The sequence below is a fragment of the Mustelus asterias genome, chromosome 9 (assembly GCF_964213995.1).
Source record: "Mustelus asterias chromosome 9, sMusAst1.hap1.1, whole genome shotgun sequence".
Lineage (NCBI taxonomy): Eukaryota > Metazoa > Chordata > Chondrichthyes > Carcharhiniformes > Triakidae > Mustelus > Mustelus asterias.
Genome location: NC_135809.1, coordinates 108,233,502 through 108,260,704, shown reverse-complemented (window position 1 = coordinate 108,260,704; position 27,203 = coordinate 108,233,502). Strand labels below are relative to the sequence as shown.

General features: G+C 42.3%; 1 protein-coding gene across 2 annotated transcripts in view; it reads left to right on the top strand.

Annotated features, from left to right (window-relative positions):
* plekha7b (pleckstrin homology domain containing, family A member 7b) overlaps nucleotides 1-27,203 on the top strand; it is a 467,762-nt gene that overhangs the window by 275,558 nt on the left and 165,001 nt on the right. For both annotated transcript variants that reach the window (XM_078220764.1, XM_078220762.1), the window contains exon 4: nucleotides 11,709-11,792. In XM_078220764.1, the coding sequence (XP_078076890.1) occupies nucleotides 11,709-11,792 (84 nt within the window). The remainder of the gene's footprint in view (nucleotides 1-11,708; nucleotides 11,793-27,203) is intronic.

Genomic DNA, 27,203 nt, shown 5'->3' with positions numbered 1-27,203 from the left:
TTCTCCGCAGCTGTTCTATTCCTAGTCAAACTGTATCACTCCATCAATAAGTAGCTCCCTCACATTTGTAAGGAGCAACAGTATGCAAATTAACCATTGGTCGCTCGCTATCACGATGTGGAGATGCCGGCGTTGGACTGGGGTAAACACAGTAAGAAGTCTAACAACACCAGGTTAAAGTCCAACAGGTTTATTAAACCTGTTGGACTTTAACCTGGTGTTGTTAGACTTCTTACTGTGCTCACTATCACAACAGTGATGTCTGTAATCTGCTGCCATTGGGTAAACGAGAAACTGTGCAAGTTTCAAATTGGCTACTGTCATTAACTGGGCAAACACTGTGCAACCAATTCTGTGTTTGTTCTCTCTGAACATATTTTGTCCTTGCAGTAAATTTGAGACGATAAAAACAGTTTTAATCCCTTTGGAGCATTATTTAATGATTTTTGTTTAATATACAGAGAAATGCCATCTTTCAAAGAGCAGTAAACTGCAAGGCCTATCGTTTCAACTGAATATTTTTTACTATTTCTTCCATTGTTACTGTAGGAAAAGCGCTTGACCTCCAGTTAGTAGCTGCCCAGGCTGTTTGGGTTAAAACTTGTCTGCGGGTTTCCATGCGCTGGAATGCTTTTCTTGTCATCCTGAAGCAAGATATTGTTTGGGATTATGGGCCTTGATGGAAAAATTAATTTATGAAACAACAAAACTTACATGGGTGTAGCTGTTCTCGTCAGAGCCTTCAACTCTCAATTATCCATTTATAGAAACTTGGAAGCTGACACTGTTTTTACACGGAGCAAGTGTTCTTTATGCTGTGTTCTGATGATTTGTCACCAGTTGTTTCTGGTTTGTACAAGACAATCATTTAGCAAATTGGATGCTGTGTTGCAGTCAGCAGTGAAGTCACACTGAAGACTGCACTCCTAGTCCCACTTAGAGAAAGCAGATTAGTTCTCCAGTGGGGAGGATACTTTCACCTAGCAAATGCAAGAGTGAACAGTGAAGAATGATGGTCTAGGGGAAGAAATGTTTCAAATGCCAAGATGGTTGCAGGTTTTATTCCCCCAGCTTGTGTTTGTCACACTGAAGCTATTCCTTGTAATTATTTCCTTTTGTGCGAGGAATGGTACAGTGAAAAATGCCAGTGCTTTTTACGCCCGTAAAAATAGACTATCTGGCCATGGATTCCCCATGGTGTTTGTGGTATTTTGTGTGCAGTATTATCAAGCGGAGCTCAGTGACTTTTCAATGTCGGGGTGAGAGTGCGATCAGACTTGAAATCAAGACTGAGAAAATTTGCTCATCGCACAGAAGCTCATCTCTTTAATTTGCGAACTTTCTCAGGATCCATCCACGCAAATGTGTTTTAAACATCTTGAAGTCGGTGTCTCTAATAATTTGCCTGGCCAATCATCACAGATCTTGTATCGCTCTTTATGCAAGGAAGTTCTTTTGTTTAAATTTATATTTCACTTATTAATGCCTATAACTTGTGGCCTTTAGTTTTAAGTTATTTAATGTCATATACTTCAAAATTCCCATTGAACGTTTTCTCTGTCCAGGACTAACCTTGATTACTCATTTCTCCATAGCTTATGTTTGCCACACTTTGGATAGTTCTTGTTGTTCTGCCTTTTTTCAATACCTGCACATGCCTGTTGCGTCCTTTCATGGTCATGGCCTTTCCTCATATTAGCCATTTCATTTTGCTTTCCTGAATGAGATGTAATCTCAAGTTTATTTCAAACCAAATTGTATGCATGTTTGTTCTGTGTTTTTCACTACATTGTGTAGTTTTATTTGGAGCTGGTGTACTTGGTCATCGCTTTTGTCTCCTCTGACATAGCATGTTAGGTCAGTTCCCCAGGCAGCAGCAGGAGCAGCAATCTGGATCTCCCAGGAGCTAATGGTGCACTGCTTGTTGTAATGGGCCAGATGCGAAGCCTTACCAAATATGTGCTTAAAGATGTCGTTGATGAATGAGTTTGTGATGCTCATGGCCTTGGAGGGGATGCCAGTGTTGGGATGGACCTGCTTCATCACTTTGCAGGTAGAGTAACCCTCTTTCCTGGATCGCCTTCTCCTCTTGCCACCCTTAGCTGGTGCTTTCTCCCCACCCTTCTTCGGGACAATGGCTTCTTTTCAGCACCCATTCTCACCTTCAATGGACTCACAACTAATTTCTAATGAGACCCTTACAACCAAAGAAGAGAATATTCTATCAGCTTGCCTTGGATTTGAACCATGTGTGTTGACTTGTTAACAATGAACCGCAATGGCAAGACTGCAGGTTGATTAGTTTTATGTGAGTGCAATACTCTCTAATAGGGACATCATAAATTTAGGGCAGCACGGTGGTTAGCACTGCTGCCTCACTATGCTAGGGACTCTGGCTCAATTCCGGCCTTAGGTCACTGTCTGCGTGGTGTTTGCAAGATCTCCCTGTGCGTGCGTTTCCTCTGGGTGCTCCTGTTTCCTCCCACACTCCAAAAATGTGTGGCCATGCTAAATTGCCCCTTAGTTCTGGGGAACTAGCAGGGTAATTACATGGAGTTACGGTGATGGGGCCTTGGTGGGATTGTTGTCAGTGCAGGCTTGATGAGTCGAAACACCTCCTTCTGCACTGTGGGGATTCTATGATTCTATTCTATGATTCTTGTTCAGAACAAATCTTCTTTCAGTTTTTTCTCCTGTTCTTGCCCAAAGACTCTGATTCGTTTATCTGTTCTTCATGTTTAGAGAGTATGCATTGGCTTTCTGTTTCACCATGGGGCAGAGTGCAGCTGAGAGCTTAGCCTGATCCTCTCCGTATTCAATTCAAAACCCAATTTTCAGCCAGAGGACATGTGACAACCATCAGGAACCAGTTTTTCTCCTTCCCTAACTCAAGGGCATCTGAGGGCAATTGACCAAGAATTTAATCTGAGATGAGATTGCTCTTTGTGAATACTCTAGGCACCAATTCAGCCACTGGGCTAGTGAACAGTAAGCCATCCGACAAATATATTTTTGTACAAATTAACTCGATTTGTGAACTAAAATCTGCAGTGCATCTTTAGTTTGGACAAAAGTGACGTTATGGTGTAATTCTACAAATGCACTTAAAATCTGGGTGAATGAGTCGTTATGTATCAGTGAAATTATATTTTTAAAAAATGGAATGAGCTGGCAATTTCCCGACTTCAGTGATGATCAGAAACCGTGATCAAAAGAATTCTCCCTCACCCAACGCTTGATAATGGAAACATGTTCAAGTCAATGACTTAAGTCTATCCAACTGTGGCAGGTAGCTTAATGAGCATTTTGCACGGAGTAATAATTACTGTTTTAAATGGAATCATGGAATGTACTTTAGTGCAGTTCCTGTACTTTTAATCATAGTTCCTTTTTATTGCCACAAAAAAAAACAATGATAGATACTGAAAGATGTGCAGCAAATGTGGAAGCACTCAGCAGGGCAGGTAACTTCTGTGGAGAGACAAACTGTGAATGTTTTTAGGTCGATGACCTGTCTTCAGAACTTGAAACAGTTGGAAATTGTGCAGCTTTTCAGTGAGTACTGAGGCAGTGGGGGTGCAGGAGAGCCAAAGGGCAGATGGATTTGGTGGAAATTAGAGATTGAATGACAAAAGGGGCAATGGTGCAAAGCAAAAAATCGTTATCAATCACTTGTCCAAAAACTGGATGCAGAAGTTAAGATCAACAATTTCAGTGTCGGATGCGCAAGGCTGTGACATGTCCAATCAAAAGATGAGGGGCTGCTCCTGGACCTTTGAATCATAGAATCCCTACAGTGCGGAAGGAGGCCATTCAGCCCATCGAACCTGCACCGACAACAATCCCACTTGCGCCCTAACCTCCATAACCCCACATATTTACCCTGCTCGTCCCCCTGACATTAAGGGGCAATTTAGTATGTCCAATCTACCTAACCAGCACATCTTTGGACTGTGGGAGGAAACTGGAGCACCCAGAGGACACCCACGCAGGCACAGGGAGAATGTGCAAACTCCACACAGTCAACTGAGGTTGGAATTGAACCCGGGCCCTGGCGCTGTGAGGCAGCAGTGCTAACCACTGTGCCACCATGCCACCCACTATCCTTTAATGTGAACTTTGTTGAAAGGAGATGGGAGGCTGAGGCCAGAGTGGGAGAGTGCGGCACCGAATTAAAATGACAGACCAGATTAAGATTGTAATTTGTTTTATTTGGACAATTTGAGATTGTTAATTAAGAACTCTTAATTTAAATGGAATAGATCAGTAGAGCTGAAGGCTTATCCTCCGATGTTCAGCTGAGAACCATTTAACTAGGCTTGTAATGGGAACCAGTCTGTAGAAACCTACCTTCTCGCACAGTTGGAGCAGGACAAAGAATATGTAAAATAGTGACTTGATTAGAGCAAAAAGATTGCACGCAAGGCAGTTTACCTTCCCAAATCCCGCCGCCACTTTTAAGACACTGGTTAAAACTTCCCTTTGGACTGAACATCATGTCAGGAAACCTAATGTCCCCTTTGGCTCAATGCCAGCATTTGGCTGGTTATAGTTTGGTGAATCACCTTTTGGATGCTTTACTGTGGTAATGGTGCTACATCAATGAAAGTTGTTGTCTTGAAACACAATTCCTCTCTGGCCACGGGGGAAGTCTTGATGTGGAGATGCCGGCGTTGGACTGGGGTAAGCACAGTAAGAAGTCTCACAACACCAGGTTAAAGTTCAACAGGTTTATTTGGTAGCACAAGCTTCCGGAGTGTCGCTCTTTCTAGTGTCGCTCACTCACCTGAAGAAGGAGCGACACTCCGAAAGCTTGTGCTACCAAATAAACTTGTTGGACTTTAACCTGGTGTTGTGAGACTTCTTACACAGGGGAAGTGCCAGAAGACTGGAGGATGGCTAATGTGGTTCCACTTTTCAAGAAGGGTGGTAGAGATGAACCAGGAAATCACAGACCCATGATTCTCACATCAGTGGTAGGGAAACTATTGGTGAACATTATGAAGGAGAGAATGAATATCCACTTAGAAAGGCGTGGGTTAATTAGGGATAGTCAGAATGGCTTTGTCAGAGGGAGGTCAAGAAGTGTGATCAAGTGTGTGGATGAGGAAAATTTAGTTGATGTAATTTATATGGATTTTAGCAAAACTTTTGACAAGGCCCTACATGGGAGACTGATTGAGAAGATTAAAGCACATGGAATTCAGGGCAACTTGGTGAGATGGATCCGAAACTGGCTTAGTAATAGGACACAAAGGGCAGTGGTAGAAGGCTGTTTGAGTGATTGGAGGCTGGTGTCCAGCGGTGTGCCACAAGGATCAGTACTGGGACCCTTATTGTTTGTTATATACATAAATTATATAGATGAAAATGTGAGGGGAATGCCAAGCACTTTGCAGATGACACCAAAATTGCTAGAGTTGTTCATAGTGAAGAAGATCACAGGTCACAGGAATATAGAGATGGGTTGGTCAGATGGGCAGAGTAGTGGCAGATGGTATTTAACCCTGTTGAGTGTGAGGTGATGCACTCTGGAAGCAGAGACAAGATGAGGGAGTATTTAATGAATAGCAGGACACTGAGTAGCTCAGAGGAACAGAGAGATCTTGGGGTAATTATTCACAGATCCCTGAAGGTGGCAGAGCACATGAGTAGGATAGTTAAGAAGGCAAATGGGACACTTGATCAGTCATGGTATAGAGTATAGGACCAAGGAGATATAGAGTATAAGAGCAAGGAGCAAGAGTTGGAGTTGTACCGAGCTTTGGTTGTGCCACAGCTAGAGTACTGTGTGCATTTCTGGTCACCTCATTATAGGAAATTTGTGATAGCACTAGAGAGGGTACAGAGGAGATTCACCAGGATGTTGCCTGGGCATTTGAGCTATAAGGAGAGACTAGATAGGCTTGGATTGTTTTCTTTAGAGCATAGAATACTAAAGGGGGGCATGATTGAGGGGTAAAAGGTTATGAAGGGTGTGGACATGGTGAGTAGGGAGCAGCTGTTCCCCTTGGTTGAGGGGGCATGGTTTTGGGGTAAGGGACAGGAGATGCAGGGGATTTGAGAAAAAACGTTTTCACTCAGAGGGTGGTGGGAATCAGGAATGTACTGCCTGGGAAGGTTATGGAGGTTGGGAAACCTTACAACGTTTAAAATGTACATGGATGAGCACTTGGAATATCATAACATTTTGGATATGGGAGAAGTGCAGGAAAATGGGATTAACACGCCTTTAGTGGTAACTATTGTCAGTGTAGACTCAATGGGCTGATGGGCCTTTTACTACACTGTATGACTCTGACACTACCGGTTCAATTCCGCTCTCGGGTCACTGTCTGTGTGGAGTTTACACATTCTCCCCGTGTCTGCGTGGGTTTCCTCTGGGTGCTCCGCTTTTCTCCCACAGTCCAAAGATATGCGGGTTAGGTTAATTGGCCTAATGTTGGGGATTAGCAGGGTAAATATGAGAGGTTACGGGAATAGGGCCTGGGAGGGATTGTGGTCGGTGCAAACTCAATGGGCCGAATGACTTCCTTCTGCACTGTCGGGATTCTATGATTACATTGCCTGCTAAGCAGGAAATGGTTTGTAACATGATTAAGGAAGGTAGCATTGGAGAAAACCAAAGGAAGGAAAATTGATCTTTGTTAAATTGGAAGTGGGTGAAATTATAATTCCCACGTTTTCTTTCAGTCATTGTGGTGCTTGCTCAGACCTGAATGGCCATGGCAATGATTATCATCCTGACATCTTTATGCTGTGCAAGTTAAATTACTTATGGTGTCAAAGCCTTGTTTGCCATGTGTGTTTTTTTTTGTGTTTAAGCCAGAAAAATGTGTGTATTCTGAAACAATTTGCCAGCCTAACACGGAGATGGCATTTTCCATGAATTTCATGCTATCAGATTGGAAAGAGTGTGCCTTTATGAAGAAAGCCCTCTAAGTATCATTGTAAGAATATTTTGAATTTGCATGTCTTTTTTTAAATGACGAGTGGCCAGGTCTCAAATTGGGCAATCTTCAATTATTCTGTAATACAACATCTGTCCAGGAGTTGCACAGCAGTCCATGCATTCTACACACCGATTTGAATTTTTATTCCGTACATCCTGTTTATAATAATGTGGTCTGGATAACATGCTAGTAATGAAAACAGCTGAATGTGTTTATACTCTTCTGGTGGGTACCTGTTTTTAATGTACGTCCACTGCTTAATTTTACAACTGATTTGCGATGCTTTGCACCAGTGAAGAAATTCTATGTGGCCATAAACCATAAGTGACATTTGTACCTATACTAAAACTGGCTGCTAGTTATGAGCTTTTAGTTGCTTCGGCGAAATTAGATTGCAAAATTAAGTTAATGGTGTGCTATCTAGCTACATATTTATTGCTGTTAAACAGCTTATTTTACATATAATCAGCAAGTTTACAGTTGAATCTATGTGCTTTAATGTGCTTGGGGGCATGTTGCTCTTAATTCATCGCCTCAAATTGCTCTCAGCAACAGGGACAAGATGTGCAATCACCATGTTTTCACAGCTCATAATTCTCTCACCAAACACAATCCAAGCTTGGAAGTTTGCAAAATCCGACGGCTTTATTGTGTTTCTCAGAATTTGGATGACTGGTATCTGAGAATGTCACATGCAAACTACTGTGTTCAAAAGATCTGGCTGAAAATGTTGATTGACAAAGTATATAGGGAAGGGAGGTTATCTGAAACTTTTGAAAATATAGCTTTAAATTAGCAGTGTTTAAAATTGCGTTGAATTGAAATGATAAACTTGTGATTTATGTGTGCGCACCTTCAAAGTTGGCAGTAAAATATTGATTTGTGTGAAAGAAAAATCATAAGCAAAAATGTGCTTACATTCTGATATTCAGCTCTTCAAACAGAAAGAAGGGCTTGCATTTGTTTACAGTCGTGGTTTTCGTGACCACCGGATATCTCAAAGCATTTTGAAGTGTAGTCACTGTTGTGACGTAGGAAATGTGGCATCCATTTGCAATAGTAAGCTTCTCCAAACAACAAATGACCAAATGTTTTTGTGATGTTGATTGAAGGACCAACATTGCTCATGTCAGTGGGAATAACTCCCCTGCTGCTTTTTGAAATGGTGCCATAGGGTCTTTAACATCCGCCGAAGAGGACAAGGAGCGTCACATTTAAAAGGTAGTACCTTCGACAACACAGCACTCCCTCAGTACTACACAGGAGTGTCAGGGTAGAAATTTATGCTTGACTCCTGGAGTGGGACATAAACATTGTACAAGTGTATGGCCTGTTTTATTTCACGGATGTGCTTTACCCAACTGCACATGTAGTTGGGTAAAGCACATGAGTTCAGCCTTGCAAAGGGGTTTTGGTGCTTTGAGCTGCCTTGTGAGATTCTACAGAAACAAGATGCTTCACAAGACTCTAAGAAATGTTTTCTTATAAAATGGATTCCCAAACATGAAATGATTTTTTTCCATTCCCAACAGCTCCCATCATTGGAAATGGAGGGTTTTTTTGTGTAGCCTGAGGCCTTATGTCTCAATCAAAGGTGACATGCATGCACAGATATCCTAGATCTACTTCATTTATAATGATGCCGATTAGGCTTCCATCAGCAGGTCATGTCTGGTTCAGCTGGTGCTAACCAATAAATGTTGGTGGCATGCGGACATCAGTCTGTGATGCTGATCCAATCAAAGTAGAGGTGGCAACATTGGCATAAGATTCTGTTCTTTGTTTCAAAAGAACAGTTAAAGAGCAGTGAAAGGAATGTACATTTAACATGAAGTCAAATTGCTCAAAGTTGTGAGAATTTTAGTCATTTTCAGAATACTTAATTGTGGCAAGCATTTCAGAAACATTACCAGCTTGGGTATGAACGTGTTGAGATATCCTTTCCTAATTCTGAAGCCGGAGGGGATTGCTCACTTAAGAATTCAAATATTGGGAGTGGGAGTAATGTTAAGTGTTCCTTACCCATTTGAAAGTTGATTATCTTTTTTTTTAATGGTGCAACTGTGGCATCTGACTGAAACTGGGCAGAATGGTGGCATATGATGTTGGTGTGTTACTTAGTATAAGTGAGCATTTGGTATCCCTTATTATTAGCTCCCCATCTCAAGCAGGCCATCAAAGGAAATGCCAGGTGCAATCAAAAATAGCCCCATAGGGAGAAGGTCAACGTTGCCAAGTGTGATTGTGCCACTGTCCTGGCTACCAACGGCTAATATGGTACTGACCAGGTACTAATCTGGGGCCTTCCTTTTGTATACACACTGGATGCTGTATTTATGAATTGAACTGTCAAGGGACATCAGTTTTCATCATGCTTTCACAATGTTTACAACAACTAAAATAAGGCTGATCTAGTATTTGGTGTAAAGCACTTTCTTCTGGTTTTGTAGCTGTGATGGGTGATAATGTTTTGTGACAATCTTCCATGGTTTATGTGGTGCTGTCACAACATTCTTGCTTCTGTGTCTGAAGGTTGTGGGTTAAAACCCCACAGGAGGACTTGAGTACATAATTGAGTTTGAGTGCAGTGCCCTGGGAGTACAGCATTGTTGCAGGGGCTGTCTTTCTTTTTATTCGTTTATGGGATGTCGATGTCGCTGGTTGGGCCCACATTTATTGTCCATCCCTGAGGGCATTTAAGAGTCAACCACATTATTGTGGATCTGAAGTCACATGTAGCCCAGACCAGGTAAGGACGGCAGATTTCCTTCCCTAAAGGATGTTAGTGAACTAGATGGGTTTTTTCCGACAATTGACAATGGTTTCATAGTCATCATTAGACTTTTAATTTCAGACTTTTATTGAATTCAAATTTCACCATCTGCCATGGTGGGATTCAAACTCAAGTCCCCAGAGCATTACTCTAGGTCTCTGGATTACTGGTCCGGAGGCAATACCACTACGCCACTGCCTCCCCTTTAAGAGATAATTTAAGGTTATGACTTCTGTGCAATCCCATGGCAACATTCAAAGAAGGTCAGGTGATCTCTCAAATTTCCTAGCCTTCATGTATCCTTCAGTTAATACTGTCTAAAACAGTTCAGCTGGTTGGGAACCTCGTTGTGCTTCCTGACTGTGTACAAATTGGCAGTTGCATTGGTCCAGATAATAAGGGACTACATTCTAAAACAAAATATTTTACTGGCTGGTTTGGGCTGTAGAGGGAGCATGATTTGTACTATAGAAATGCAAAGTCTGCAAGAGATTGATTACATTAGTAGTGCTATCATTAAAGAATAAAGAGATTTAATTTGATGCGGATTACTGGGAAATAGCATGGTTTTATTAATATTTGTTGGGTGTAATAATCATTAGTAAAGGAAGATTAAAGAGCTCAAATTAATTATCTGGCTGAAACATGGAATGTGCAAGATAAAATAATTAACCAGGGAGGTGACCAGCTTCCAGTGCCTCAATTGCAGAACACTTTGCACTCAATGGAATCAAATTGTGCGGTGAAGCAAGGTCCCATATTCAATCTCCTGTCCATTGTGGCTTAACTACTGAAGGGGCAATGTGTGACAGTTAACATTAGCAGATGTGGGCTGGGGAATGAGAAAATCAGCTGGGGTTCTACTTCTAGTTGCGTTGCAATGACAACTGCTGGGACGGTGCATGCTTATGTGAAATGAACATGAGATTAAGTTAGCTTGTCAATCAGCACCTTCGGATGTGGGGAGAAAATGAGAATAAAAAGAACAAGTTGAATCTGGAATTTTGCACGAAAACCAAAGATCTTCAGGGGCAGCATGGTGGCAGAGTGGTTAGCACTGCTGTCTCGCAGCACCAGGGACTCTGGTTCAATTCCAGCTTCCGGCCTCAGGTCACTGTATGGAGTTTGCACGTTCTCCCTGTGTCTGCGGTGGGTTTCCTCCCAGGTGCTCCGGTTTCCTCCCACAGTCCAAAGATGTGCAGGTTAGGTGGATTGGCCATACTAAGTTTCCTTTTGGTGTCAGGGGGATTTGCAGGGTAAATACGAGACGTTATGGGGGTAGGGCCTGGATGGAATTGTTGTCGGCGCAGCTCGATGGGCCGAATGGCTTCTTTCTGCACTGTAGGGATTCTGTGATCATTATTTTAATTCCTGAAGTATGCACTGAAACCTTGGTTTGTCTGCAAGACTGACAGCAAAAAAAGAGCGCAAAGGCGAGAGGAAGGCAACAGTGAATCAATAATTGTCAGATCTGCTGATTACTATGCCAGAGCAAGTATTTGATGAACGCTGGGAGATGTTTTTTTATGGTGCATTTGTTCGCATACAATACAATGTACTTAAACAGGCTGGACGTGAAGAAACTCGAGGAGATGTGGGTTTTTAACATAGCGTTAATTGCATGCCTTTTAATTTTGCTGTTTTCTTAGAAACATTTGAATCATTGTTGACTTTTTCAAATCAATAGAAGCCTTGGCTCAATTTGAGTCATGTTGAGTATTGTAACCGGCAGAGCATAATACATGATCTGAACGCTGGCACCAATACAGAGCCGCAGGCTGTTGACAGATTCAACACACCTGTGTTGAAAGTGTAGGAAAATATTGAAATATAAGACATATTTGTAACATATTAAATCACCCTCTTAATCCCTTATGCTCAGCAGACCCTCAGCAGCATTAGAATTGTGTGGTAAAGGTGGGGGGGGATACATCTTGTGCAATGATGAATTGTTGCTAATTATACTGTCTGATTTATTACAGTCATAATCAACGGACATCATCGTTCAGGCACCCAGTGACTGGGCAGATTTCATCAGAAAATACCGAGTACATCCTAAAAGAGCAGTAAGTAGTGAGCTGAATTAAAGTGTGCTGGAGCCGTTACTCTGGAACTTTTATTTTAATGGTGCATTAATTATCATAACTGGCTCTGATTCTGATGTGAAAGGAATGCTGATTTTTTTAAAAAACTAGTTGAAATTAAATGTGATCAGTTACCAAGCCTGTGTAGCTGGAATGCCTATTTATGTTTGCTATTTCTGGTGTATTTCGAGTTGTTCGTCTTTTGAGAAATGTGCTTCATTTCCGGTGGAGCGCTAACTTAAAAGAGTATCGTCAGCACGGTGCAAAGAATCTCAGAGGTTAACAGTAGTGTACCCAGGCTCCCCCAGTCAACCTACATACACCAGGGAGGTTCCTGGCATTACTTAATAATAAATCAAATTCAAGATTTAATCTGGTCACATATATTAGTATACAGTGAAAAGTATTGTTTCTTGCACACTGTACAGACAAAGCATACTGTTCATAGAGTGTATAGTCCAAAGATGTGCTGGTTAGGTGTATTGGCCATGCCAAATTCTCCCTCAGTGTACCTGAACAGGCGCCAGAGTGTGGTGACTGGGGGATTTGCACAGTAACTCCATTGCAGTGTTAATGTAAGTCTACTTGCGACTAATAAATAAACTTTACATAGGGAAGAAGGAAAAGAGAGGATGCAGAATGTAGTGTTGTAGTCTTGGTTAGGGTGTAGAGAAAAATCAACTTAATTTGAGGTAGATCAATTCAAAAGTCTGATGGCAGCAGCGATGAAGCTGTTCTTGAGTCGGTTGGTACGCGTCCTCAGACTTTTGTACCTTTTTCCTGGCAGGAGAAGATGGAAGAGAGTATGTCTGGTGTGCGTGAGGTCCTTGATTATGCTGGCTGCTTTTCCGAGGCAGCGGGAAGTGTAGACAGAGTCAATGGATGGGAGGCTGGTTTATGTGATGGATTGGTCTTCGTTCACAACCCTTTGTAGTTTTCTGCGGTCTTGGACAGAGCAGGTGCCATACCAAGCTGTGATGCAAGCTGCGAATTTGCTGACCTCAGCTGGGGCAGCAATAAAATCTTCCCACTTCGAATGGGGAAAATACACTGGCATCTACTGCCCATGTTGGAAATGTATGGGTGAGGAAAACATTGGACCACAGTGTGCATGGAACCAAACTCCTATGACTCTATTCAAAAGCATTTGGATAAGTACATGGATGGGAAAGGATTAGAGGGATATGGGGCAAACGCGGGCAATTGGGACTAGCTGGGAGGGCACCATGGTTGGCATGGACCAGTTGGGCTGAATGTCCTGTGTTGTTTTGCTCTGACTCTCAGGAGTTGATCATTGCGGTGACAGAAGGGTGGTGTAGTGTGGAAGTAAGAGTAGGAAGAAAATTGGAGGCGGAAAATTGTATGTGTTGTGATTCCACCCTAGCATATGGCATCGGATGGATTTTCTGTCTCCAGAAGTCACTGGAGGCAATAGCTTAGATTTTTGGTCCGCAAGGAATGAACCACTCGTGCCATTCACTATACTGGCAGCAGCCCACAGACTGAATTATTAGACAGCAACTTGAAGTAATTAGAGAAATATGTCAATGTAGTGTTCACTACAGGAGATCTGGGACTTGGTGAATAAGCACCACTGTCTCTTCAACGTATGCCAACAGGTAATTGAGGCTGGATGTGGGGATAAGCAGTTTGATAGCATGCCAGCAACGGAGGTGGAGCTGGCTAACAGCAGTGCATGTCAAAGCTGGCATCAAATCTTCTGATGATGCCACTTGGGGCAGGATGTTGGGGTAAACTAGGAGATCAAGTACAGAACCTGGCATTGAGAGATGATCCAGCTCCTGTAACGGGATAGTTAGAGGTCGAACAAGGACAGTTCTATAATCCTTACTGAAACAGGCTGAGTCCGAGCAGCGGTTGTCAATTAAACGTTTTGACTTAAATGTGCAGAAAATGAAAGAAAACTGGGATTGAGAGATCAAGAAAAGATAGAAGAAAGTGAATGAAGTATTTTAACTTTTCAGTTATCTTTAAATCTCCAATAATTAGCATCTGAAAGAACAAGACTTGATATTTGTACAGGTAAATTTTCAATATTGGCGATAAATCTGGCACTGGAAGCTAATTAAACTATAATTGATTGTTCTAGCAACCCATTGTCAAATAACCCATCGGGTAGGTTTCCTCCCAGTGCTCTGGTTTCCTCCCACAGTCTAAAGATGTGCAGGTTGGGTGCATTGGCTATGCTAGATTGCCCCTTGGTGTCCAAAGACATGTAGCTTAGATGGAGAATCCATGGTAAATATGTGGGGAGTACGGTGATGGGACGAAGGGGGCTTTCGAGAGTCTGAGCAGACTAAATAGGCCGAATGGCCTCCGTTGGCACTGTAGGATTCTATAGTTCTGCTTCATTTATGTCCTGGAGGGAAGGAAAGCTAGCATCCTTACCCTGGCCTGGACTAGGTGCGACTCCAGATCCACAGCAATGGAGTTAACTCTTAACTAACAGCCCTTTGAAATGGTCTAGCAAGTCACTCAGTTATACCAAACTATGATAGAAAAGTCAAGCCAGGTGGACTGCAGTGGTTCAAGAAAGTGGATCACCACCACCTTCTCAAGAACATTTAGGGATGGGCAACCAATGCTGGCCTTGCCTTTGGCATCTTCACCACATGAAAGAATAAAAAAAATGCAATTTCTGCAGTTTACTCCATCAGAGTGAAGAACGCTGATATTACTGACCTTACTGTCACTGCAAAATTCGGGCTGTTGGTTCCAGGGATGATGATGGAGGGAATTATTTTCTCTGGCCACTTTCTTCGAATGTCCAAATAATCCACGAGACTGAAAAAAGAACTTGCACGCTTCAAGCTGTTTCGCAATCAGTGAATCACTTTTTTTTGGAAGTACAACCACTGTCAACAATGGGCAAACACAGCAGCCATAATGTACACAGCAAGATCCCACAATCACAAATGAGATTAATGTGCACTTGATCGTTCTTGGTTCTGCTGGTTGAAGGACGAATATTGACGAGGTCACCACTCCCTCCAAAGAGTGCATTTTACATCCACCTTGCTGGACAATTGAGGGTTTCCATTAAATACCTAACCTGAAAGTTTATAATCTAGTCCAGATTATGTGCTGAAATCTTGAAATGGGATTTGGATGTTGTGAGCTGAAACTTCTGAGTTCCAGGGCATCATGTCTGGGGGATACCCGCAAAGTTGCACTGGAGGCTCTGCCCTCAGATATATTACCAATTCCCAGGTAAGGATTGGTTTGCACTGGGAACCATCCTTAAATTGTGTTTTAAATCGCAAACTTTGGATCCGACTGTCTTACACCAATAGTTACCCAGAATAGGTTAGAATAATTAAAACTACTTCTAGGTAAGCATTGTACAGATCCATACCAACCTCAATCCTGACAACTTGAACCCCGCCAAGTCCTGACTCCACTCCCCTCCCCAAATCTTGCCCATGTATACACTTACCTTGCCTGGGCTGGGCTGTTAAACCGGCCTGGTTTACACAGCTAGTGCTGTAAGAAAGAGGGCGTGAACTATTTCCCTTCAACTTTATAATTTTTGGAAGTTAGTCTTGGGATCATGCGGCATCGCCCAGATCTCACCCAGCCTGAGTCAGAAGGTCGTGTGAGATAGAATCGACTAGATTGTCAAATTACAACTTTCAAACAGAGTGACGATCAGAATCCATTGCCACTCCATCGGAGGTTGCAGCCATAGTTTTTTGACTTGGGAACATTGGAATAGGCGTAGGCCATTTAGCTCCTTGAGCATGTTCCACTTTTCGGTGAGATTGTGGTTGATCTGTAACCTAATGTAGGTATGGTCCTTTGCCAATATCCATGAATACCTTGGGTTCATCTATCAATATCAGATTTAATATTAACAGTTGACCTACCATCAAGGGCCATTTGCAGAAGACTTCCAAACGCGTTCTGCCTTTGTGTTTAGAACCATTTCCTAACTTTTCTCCTGAAAAAAAAAATTGTTAGTTCTAGACTCCACAACTTATGGAAATAGTTTCTATTTCCTCCATCAGTTTCTTTTTAATATCCCGGAAATTTCAGTTGAATTGACCCTTAATTTCCTAATTTGAGTCATGTCTTTGTTGGAGTCCAACTGTCATTCTGATAATTGTGATGATACTATGCCTTTTAAAAAATGTATTTATATCATGTTTTTTGCGAGCGGTATGTTTAAGATTCAGCTCTGTTTACATGGTGCTGATGTGTCTGCACCAGGCAGCCCACATGCTGAGAATGCAGGAGCATAATCGATCTTGGATAATGGGGTGTTTCTTTTAATATAAGCTAATGCATTTTTGTTTACTTTTGGTTTTCTGCTGGGGTTTTCAGAGTAGGGTTTAATTAGATTGATTGACAAGAGACAGAATCATGTGAATGGGTGGAGCTAAGCTTACTGGGAAAAGCAATCATTTTCTACTTGATCCTGAAAGCAGCAAGAGATTTATTTCTCTCTCTCTCTCTGGAGGCTACTGTTTAAGTATCAGAATGTCGGTGTTTCTCCGTATATCTCTTCAAAGGCTCTCGGTCTGGGAACAAGTAAAAAAACACAAGCTTGTGTTGTTTGAACTGATTTTGAAGAGTTTAAGTCAGGAGGAATAGTGCTTGAATTGGAACTAATAGGGATAGGTTAGCAGTTAAGAATAGTGTCTTTTCATGTTTAAGTACTGCAGTTGGTAAATGTTAAGCTAATTCATTTGTTATATTTAAACTGTTTTGATAAAAGCTTCCTCGTGTGCCAATAGAATTACAGCTGGAATGAAACACTTTATTCTCACACTAATGCCAAAATCAAAAAACTATTGGGGTCTAGTCAGGCTTCATAACATACTTTGGGCTTTCTGATCTGATTCCTAATATAAATCCATGTTGTCTTCTCTGTGAAGCTAGTATATGTGTCCTGAGGTTTAGTTCCCTGAACTAAACACACTGCTCTGTGTTTTAACTCCGCGCTCTGCATAGTTGCAAGGGCGTTTTTACAGTGCCAGTGACCTGGGTTCGATTCCCGGCTTGGGTCATTATCTGTGTGGAGTTTGCACATTCTCCCCGTGTCTGAGTGGGTTTCCTCGGGTGCTCCGGTTTCCTCCCACCATCCGAAAGACCTGTCAGTTAGGTGCATTGGCCGTGCTAAATTCTCCTTCAATGTACCCGAACAGGAGTGTGGTGAATATGGGATTTTCACAGTAACTTCATTGCAGTGTAAATGTAAGCCTACTTGTGACACAAATAAACTTTAAAAACTTTATCTCCTTGTGTTTTGCTCCTCTCGGTATAAAGGCTAGCATTCCATTAGTCATCTTGATTATTCTCTGTACCTGCCAATGACACTTTAACAATCTATTCCCAGACCACCTCGTTTCCTTTGGGCTCTCCACTCTGTTAAAATTTTCACCATTTAGAAAACACTCTGATCTATCCTTTTTAGTTCCAAAGTGGCTGACGTCATATTTGCCATTCATATGCCATATCCATGCCCACTCAATTGAGTAATACCGCTTTATAATTTTCTGCTTCCGCCTACACTGCTTATAATGCCACCCACCTTTATGCCATCAGCAAACAGGGATAAATGGCTCTCTATCCCATCATCTGAGTTCTTAATAAAGACGGTGAATAGCTGAGACCTCACTTTGGGATGAGGGGACTGTTAAAAATGACTCTTGGCTCAGTTGATATTGAAACTAAGTTGACTAATAAATTAACAACTTCAGGTAAATTCTACATGTTGCCGTTCTTTGGAGGGAGGCAGAGAAAAAAAATAAAGGCGTGGGGAAGAAATTGCTGTCTTGATGGCAACCATTTGCATTAGTTACTAAAGGAAATCATGTAGATATTAATAATTGATCTGATTGGGTGAAGCACTCACTGTAACTCAAGGCCGAATCTTCTGAGGAGTGACGACCACTGTTGGATTGCCACTTCAATCCTATTGTTACACGGTGCCAGAGCTCTGCATTGCTCCCTCCATTCTTCCAAACTGAGCCTCTTCTGAAATGCGGTTCCTCTTATTGGAGTCCTTCCTCTTCATGCAGGGGAAGCCAATCCATGCCCCCTTTTTACGGCGCTCGCTGGTGTTTTGTGGTAAGTTCACTGCCACAGTGAAAAGCTTTTGGACATTTACATAGCTTTTCCTTACGTTCGTAAAGGAGTGCGAGTGAGGTAAGTGAGTAGAGTGATAGGGCACTAGGTGGGAAGTAATTGGTAGAATAGCATAATAGAGGGGAGAGGGTAATGGGTGGCAGGGTTGCAAGTGGTAGGGTGGGTAGAGTGGTAGCTAGGTAGAGTGATAGGCTGGATAGGGTGCTGGCAGGCTACAGTGACAAGTTTCTCGATTGATAGGGTGATGAGGCCGGATCAGGTCCAATTGAGGGGGAAATTGGAGTATCGAGTATGGAATTGGGGGGCATGGGGAGCAGTGAGTCAGGTGAAGTCTGGTCAGTGAGGAGTTGGGTGGGGCAGAGTCCGTTGTATGGTTAACCAGGACTTGGGCATTGTTTTTCCAGGATAACTACCCAGGTAAGTGAATCCAAACCTTTTGAAGTCTCTAACTCTAAGAGTGAGAGACTTTTCAGAGGGCCCTGGGTGCAGGGGATTGCCCATTGGCAGTTGAAACTTCCCAGGTGATTTCTGTGGAGTCTTTGCTTTGAAATTTCCATGGGATCCCCCAGCATGTAATCTGGGCTACCTCTGAGATATGACCATCTGGAGGCTGGATGATCTGGGCCCATACTAGGATGATACGAATCATAGAAGTATATGGATGCAAGTCTATTCTGTCTGTTTAATGTAGCTGCTATCACACTATCAGAGATTTGTAAAATATATTTGGTGCCATTGTATTTCTCAACGGATTCTATTAAACCATACAAGTTTCTCCCTTCTGCTGTCCCTGTGTAATGGTGCTGCCAACTTGTGGGGATACAGTTTCAGGGTGATTGAACGTCCAGCCCTTTCTACACGCATGTAAACATAGGCAATGAATGTGTGATATTATGGTGTAGCTGAAACTGGCTAGTTCTCACCTGACAACCAAGAGCTTCCCCCCTCATCCCTTGATCATTACCAGCATTGAAAAGAAAACTGCGGTTTTGTTTTTGAAGGAGAGCGATACTGAGGTTAATGGGAGCATCTCCTACCAGAGTCCGAAATAAACAAGGATCAGGATCGAAGCCGGGACTTTCCTTGATCGATTCAAATAGGTCATTAGAAGGGCAATGTCTTTGTGGTTGTAATTTCTCGTCTGGATTTGTTACATGGTATGTGTAATTGTGTGAATTCATTGTCCACCAAAACCAAGGGAGTTTATTTTTAGGACCAGTAAATGAGAATCCAGTTGGCCTATTCAATAGCGATGCAATTGATATGAGCAGCCGCTCATTTTTATTAATTACTGCCAGGCTAATTACTGCTCTCTATTTATAAATGACAATATTTCAGCCTCATATTTTCAGCCAGTGTTTTTGGATTGCAACTTGAAGTGTAGAAGATGAGGGTATTAGATATTGTCGCCTCGAATTTGTGTAGCTCTTGCTGAGGCTCACAGAGCAGATGAGGTGTTGCTTTGTTGCATTTGTCATGTGGTATTTGTGAAAAACATAGAAAGAAGCAGCACGTGAGTATATACTCTTAGCAGAGGCAAATTAGTGCTGGGGTATTATGAAGCCCAAAAGGCTGCACGGTTATCAGCGGCGAAAATAGATAATCTGTTTGAAGTCCTCCCACCCTTCCCCCCCCCACACACATTTTCATAAAAAGCAGTTATGTGATCCATTGGGATTTAAAAGCTATTCATAAAGGACACACCTTTTATTGTTAACAACAGGGGAAACGCACCGCACCTGGATTTAAAAAAAAAACTGGAAATGTGCAAAGCGAAAGAAAATGCTGATTATTTGGTTTTTAAGTTCAAGCTTCTGATCTGTGGTCATATTGCATTCATCTTTCAACAACAGTTAGATTTCAGGCCCAGTGTGGAGCGTTCAGTGCAGCTGTTAGTACCTGTAATAGCGCCCCAGAGAATCAGCCATGTGCTCTGTCGTATCCCATACATTCAGTTGCTATGGCAGCAGTAGATGAAAAATATAGGCACCTGGGTTGCTGTGCCTGAAACTTCGGCAAGTGGGAGAGGAGAACAATTATTTTTTTGTTGTTTTCGGTGTCGAAATGGAGCATTCGCTTTGGTAAGTACAGTTAATTAACGAGCCGATGTAATATTCTGAGGCATATTTTTCTATTTGGTTTAGAAAAAAAAGGTGTAGCTTCATTTCGAATACCTTCATTAACATTTGTGTCAGATGTCCATGTTAGCTTCTGAGCGCTTCAATTTCATGGAGATTACCTTCTGTTTAATGATGTTGCCAGATACATAGGTAAATATAAAACAATTATCAATATATTTTTAGAATGAAGGAGCGTCTGTTAAGAATAGGTGTAATGCAGTGCATGGATAAAAATGACTTATTAAAAAAATATGATTCTTCAAACATGGGTAAGCTGATGATTCAATATTTATTCCCCATCCATAGTTGCGCTGATGGTGGCATGCTATCTTGTTGCAATCTTTATAATGATGCTGATCCTACAATGAGATTCAAGATTCTGATCTAGTAATGAAGGAACAGTGGTATATGTCCAAGACCGAATGCTGTATGAATTGGAGCTGGGTCTTGGAGGTCATGGTGTTCTGGTGATCTTCCCTTCACTGGAGTCCAGTGGTAGGGGCACTGGTCAGGAAGTCTGCTTTGACCTGGGTGGAGCTTTGCTCCTTCAGTTCTGTTGCACTGGTATTCATCCAGGCTCCGGGTGAATTTCAGTTATACCCCTGACTTGAGTTTTGTGGATGGTGGAGGTGGTTTGAGAAATCCAGTGATAAGCCACTCGACTAAGAACCAGTTGTGGTTTGTACATCTTAAATATGCTTGATTTAGTTAAGCATCTGGTCCATGGTGACCTCAAGGATGTTGTGCCTGTAGTACTTGGCAATGGTGAAATAACGGAAGGTTAAGGAGAAAGAGTTGGATTTTTTTCTTGTTATAGATAGTTATTATCTTAGCACACAAATATTTCCTGGATATAATCTAGAACTTGGCTTTATACTGACATGTGTATTTCATTGTTGGAAGAATTGTGATTAGTGCTGTATATTTTAGTCTTGTCAGGAAATAGCCCCATGTTTAGTCGCAAGATGAAAGGAAGATCATTGGTGCCGTTGATAGTCGGGCTGAGGGCATTTTGCAGAAACAGCTACAGTGCAGATACTGTGACTGGACTTGAACAAGCCATCTTTGTGTCATGTCTGACCACTGATAAGGGGAATGGATTTCCCTTTTTGATTCAGTTTTGCCAAGGCTCTTTGGTTCCAGACTCCGCCACTTCTTAATGTAATGTGGTGTAAACGGCATTGGGTAGATACTGTCATCCATGGTTATTGGAACCTTGGGAAGGAGGCCAGTGAATTGTCCATGTGAAACCTTTTGGCTGAAGATGTTTGCAAAATTTTGAGCCATCCCTGCCCCTTCGGGTGGAAGAATCAAGAAGGTTAATGAAGCCACCTCCTCTAAGTTGTTCGGTTTTCTACCACTATCCTCAACTAGTTGTGGTTGTGCCGTAGAGATTTATTCTGAAACTTTGGTTACTCTGTCATCTATTTTTGTTTATCATGCTGGTGATCAAGTGTAGTAACTTCACAGGTTCGATGCTTCATTCTAATGTGCCTGCTCATGGCATGCTCTTTATATTTCCCATTAAACCTGAGTTGTTGTTGGAGGAAGGAGGGATATATTGAGCCATGAGGTTACAAACTGTGGCGATATGAAATGCTGTTGTTGATGGCCCAATTTGGGTTGCTGGATCTTTCCTAGTCTGTCCCACTTCTCACAATGGCAGTGCTGTACTACATAAAAGAGTGTCCTCAAGACCTTATCTTCATGGGTGATATGGTGGCACAGGGGTTAGCACTGCTGCCTCACAGTGCCAGGGACACAGTTTCAATTCCTGGCTTGGGTCACTGTCTGTGTGGAGTCTGCACCTTCTCCCTGCATCTGTGTGGGTTCCTCTGGGTTTCCTCTGGATGCTCTGGTTTCCTCCAACAGTCTGAGATGTGCTGGTTAGGTGCATTAGCTGTGCTAAATTCTCCCTCAGTGTACCCGAACAGGCGCCAGAATGCGACTAGAGAATTTTCACTGTCACTTCATTGCAGTGTTTACTGTAAGCCTACTTGTGATACTAATAAATAAACTTTTTTTTAAAAACAGAGGTCACTTTGTCCAGTGCTATCGTGGACATACACAGCTAACAGGTAAATTCGAAGGGGCAACTTAGAGGAGGTGGCTTCTTCATTCCTCCACCCTGAGTGGCAAGATTGGCTGAAAGTTTTGCAAACATCTTTAGTCTTGGGTGGAAAATGGCACTGAAAACAAAAGCAGAAAATGCTGGACTATCTCGGACCATTCAGGGTCATTTAGACGTTGGCTCGGTGCTCTCTCCACAGAAGCTGTCAGACCTGCTGAGATTTTCCAGCATTTCTGTTTTTGTTACAGATTCCAGCATCCGCAATAATTTGCTTTGATACTCAAAATGCCTTGTGGGGTAGCCTGTGCACCTTCCAGTTTGACAATGCCCTCCTGCGTTTTGGGCACGTAAGGTATGCAAAGTTACCCTGCAATGAATGATCTGTAGTCAGGGGAAGCAGAGTTACATGCGTTTACCCAATTCACTGCCCTTCTTCATGAACCTATTGAATGTTGCTGTGTTGCAGTTTAATGATTTTAATTACCTCTCTGGTGTCTTTAGTCGTAGGTTTTCCTTATGTTTGATTCTGACGGCTGGATCACAGAGCTGAACTTATTCTGACCTGAGACCAGCAATTGTATTTTCCAGCAGGGATCTGTGAGCAGTAGTCAATACTGGGAACCCTTGCTGATTGCTCTGCCCATTTTAGCATCCTGATAGCTGTGATTCAGATAATCAGACTGGGAATTGAACCCTGGTCCTTACAGTTGAACTGCACTCTGAGAAATGGATTTACCGATAACCAGCGGGAAACTGGCAGTTCGTTTGCTGGATGTAGAATTTCAGAAGGAAATTCTCCAACCCCAGTAATGCTCTGGAAATCTGGGTTCAAATCCAACCATGGCAGCTTGTGGAATTTGAATTCTGTTAATAAATCTGCAATTTACAGTGGCATAATGGTTAGCACTGCTGCTTCACAGCTCCAGGGACCCGGGTTCAATTTTGACCTGGAGTGTGGAGTTTGCATGTTCTCCGTGTCTGTGTGGGTTTTCTCTGGGTGCTCCAGTTTCCCCTCACAATCCAAAGATGTGCAGGTAAAGTGGATTGGCCATATGAAATTGACCCTTAGTGTCCCAAGATGTGTAGGTCAGATAGATTAGCCATGGGAAATATGTGGGATGAAGGGGATAGGATGAGGGAGAGGTTACTCTGTCAGAGAGTTGGTGCAGATTCAATGGGCCAAATGGCCTTTCTGCACTGTAGGGACTCTATTATTATACAATTTCAGTAATAGTGACCATGAGATTATCTGCGATCGTCACAAAAACCCAGCTGGTTCACTAATGTCCTTTAGGAAAGGCAATCTGCTGTCTTTTTCTGGTCTGGCCTACATGTGACCCCAGACCCACAGTTCTATGCTTGACTCTTAAATGCCTTCAGAATGGCCCAATAAGCCACTCAGTTCAAGGACCATTAGGGATAGACTACAAATGCTGACCTTGCCAGCAACACCCACATCCCGTGAAAGAAAAAAAATCATGATCAACATTCTTAGAGATTGCAATACCTTGAGCAATTTGTGTTTTTTGGCCATTGATACCCTGGTTCAGTTTTATCAACATCATCCCAGATCTCCATTATTGACATCCAATACATTCATTGTCGTATTGCTTGGTTATAAACTGTTTTGTTATGTAACATACGATGTGTTACCTGATTCTGCAAACGTACAGTTTTGCACAGGCCAAATTTGAAACAATCCCATGGCAAAAGGAAATGCAGGCGATCGGGGGAAAAAAACAGAAATCGCTGGAAAAACGTAGCCGATCTGGTGGCATCTGTGGAGAGAGAAACAGAGTTAACATTTTGAGTCCAAAATCTTTGTATTTCTACATAGCTTTTTTCTTGCTATTTAAAAACTTGATTTAATGGGAGCTTTGATATGACTATGAATGAATTACCACAGGGCAATGATTGAGTGCTTGAGACACATTTTCATTGTGGATGCACCGCTAGTAATCATGCCCTTATTGTTGGTCAGAAAGAGCCACGGGATAAGTGAGTGCCACATGGCTTATGTATTATAGCAATACTATTGGTGATTTGACAATTGTTAAACTGCCTCAATGCTCATTTTAAATGTCAATGAAAATAAGCATTGTCCCTTTGACGACCACCCACCCTGCAGACAAGTTTTCAAAAGAATCGAGCTTTGAATCTATCCACAAAGAATTTATTAAATTAGTGGCAGTGTGTTCATGTTTTTAGCTTCTTTGCTTAATACCCAATAATAGGAAATTCAGAGTTGACACCATTCCACTTTCATGGTCAGTTTTATGATGTTTGGGTATATTTAATAACAGGTATTTATTTACAACTGTTTGACTTCATGTAAAAAGCTGCTGTCGCCACTTTGCCAGCATTGTCCTGACACCTTGGCTTGTATCCAGTAAAATTGCAAAATCACTCGCAGAAAGTTTTGATAAGTAATGAATCATGTTTAAGAAGACTTGAAATGAGATAACTTAATATTAAAATGAATTTCTCATTGACCTAGAAATTAATTGACTTCAAGACCTGTATACTGATGGTCCCAGTGACCTTTGTTTGAGAGATGGTTCCATTCGTCTCAGGGAGATGATGGACTGTGCTCAGGATGAAGGTTACTTATGTACTGAATGTTGTCTGTTGTGGCTGTAGAGGCCATTTTGTGAGGGGCAGTCCTTCTACTGCTGGCATTGATGAATAGTGTTAGCCAGCGTTTGACATGTTTTTTCCATCACCTGATCATTTATTTTGTCTCCTGTTTTTCTCGCGCCCATCCTGACTGTTTGTCTGTCTTTGGATACTCTGGTCAGCACCGAGAACTTTCAGTGCATTGATTCTGATCCAGGTTGACTTGAGGTCTTTTTTGCAGACACAAGCAACCTGTTGGTCTCTTGTTGATAGCAAGCTTGCCATCGACTATGGGGATATGGCCATCATTCATTAGGCTCGCAAGACCCAGCCAGTGCAGTTGCCACTGACTCAAGAGAGCAAACATGTTGGGGATCCCTGCACACTGGTGTACTTCCATATCCAGTACTCTGCCTTGCCTGGAGATGGCCAGTATTCATCTGAGGCAGAGGAGGTGGAAACTGTTCAGTTTTCTTGGCTTGCATAAGTTTTTAGTGCCTTGCTCTGTAAAGGAGTGTGCTGGAAGCACTGGCTTAGTCCTCATGGAGCTTCATATTGGTTCACACTCGTCTTCTCAACATTGACATGACAGCTGTGGCCTTGGCAATACTGCTGCTGATTTTTAGTATTTAAGAGACAGGTTGATGGTGATTGTTGACCCAAAGTATATGAAGCTATTGGCGTTCTCCAGAGTGAAGTTGTTAATGTTGATGGAAGGTGGAGCTTCTTCATCCAGACTCATAACTTTGGTGGCCTCGACACAGTTTATCAGTCTAAACTACCTGCAGGCCCAGGAGAACCGATCTACAAACTGTTGTGAGTTTTGGTATGGGATGCCAGTGCACCGTCATCAGAAAACACCAGCTCACTGACAAAGACATTGCATATTTTGGTCTTGGGCATGCAGTCTTGCCAATTTGAACAGCTTGCTGTAGGCTTGATGCCATATGCTAATTGCCCCAGTGAACTTGGCTTGGACTACCCTGAATGTTTTGCCCTCTATTATTGGCATGCTGTTTTGAATGAATTGCCAGTCATATCATCTGCCATTGGTTTCCCCGAAAACTGACTACGTTGTCGTGTTGGGGAATTTTTCTGGGCAGTGCACGTTCTTGGGACAGAGCCGGCTTGCCTGAACATTCTCCAGTGGTTGGCCTTGGGGATAGCCACAAGGCAGCAACTAACTCTTTAATTTGAATCTGCAAACTTCATGCACAATTATTTATCTATTCAAAATTTGAATATTTTATGAAGTGATTGTGCATAATTGATATATTTATTGTCCCATGAAATGAAGATGGAGTATAAAAGTAAGGAAGTAATGCTGCAACTGTGTAGTGCATTGGTGTGACCAATGGGTACCTGTATTTTGTACAGCTTTGATCTTGATGCTTAAGAAGGGATCGCTGTTTAAAAATAAGGGGTTGCCCATTTAAAGCCAAGATGAGAACTTTTTTTTTCTGAGGGTTGTAAGTCTTTGGAACTATACTTTCACTGCCTTTTGAGGAAGAGAGTCTTTGAATATTTTTAAGGCAGAGGTAGATAGATTCTTGATAACTTTGGGGATAGACAGAAATATGGAGTTGAAGTCACAATCCGATCAGCTATAATCTTGAATAGCAGAGCAGGCTCGAGGGGCCAAGTGGCCTACTTCTAATTTGTACATACACATGTTTACTTGGGGTTGGAACAGTGGTTCGCACTGCTGCCTCACAGTGCCAGAGACGCGGGTTCAATTCCTGGCTTGGGTCACTGTCTGTGCAGAGTCTGCACGTTCTCCCCGTGTTTGTGTGGGTTTTCTCTGGGTGCTCCGGTTTCCTCCCACTTTCTGAAAGACATGCTAGTTAGGTGTTTTGGCCATGCCAAATTCTCCCTCAGTGTAGCCGAACAGGTGCCCGAGGGTGGCAACTAGGGGATTTTCACAGTAACCCCATTGCAGTGTTAATGTAAGCTGACTTGTGCCACTAATAAACAAACTTTAAATTGGAAGCAATTCAGACAAGGTTCAGTAGGCTTATTCCTAGGATGACAGTGTTGTTTTGTGAGAAAAGATCGAGTAGGTTGGACCTATTCATATTAGAGTTTAGAAGAATGAATAGCGATCATATTGAAAGATATACGATTCTGAGCAAGCTTGACGGTATATGCCGAGCGGATGTTTCTCCTCGAGGGCGAATCTAGAATCTTGGTAGCACAGTTTTAAAATAACGGGTCTTCCATTTCAGTCAGAGATGAGAAGGAATTTCTTGCGAGGGTCTTTTGGCCTTGGCTACATCATCGAATATATTTGTGGCTGAGTGGGCCAGATTTTTGATCCACAAGTGAGCTGAGGGTTATAGGGAGAGGTTGGAAAGTGGAGTTGAGGCCATATGAGTCAACCATGATCTTATTGAATGACAGAGAGAGCAGGCTCCAGGGGCTAAATGACCTACTCCTGCTATTCCTTATGATCTTAATGTTTCCTGTATAATGCTG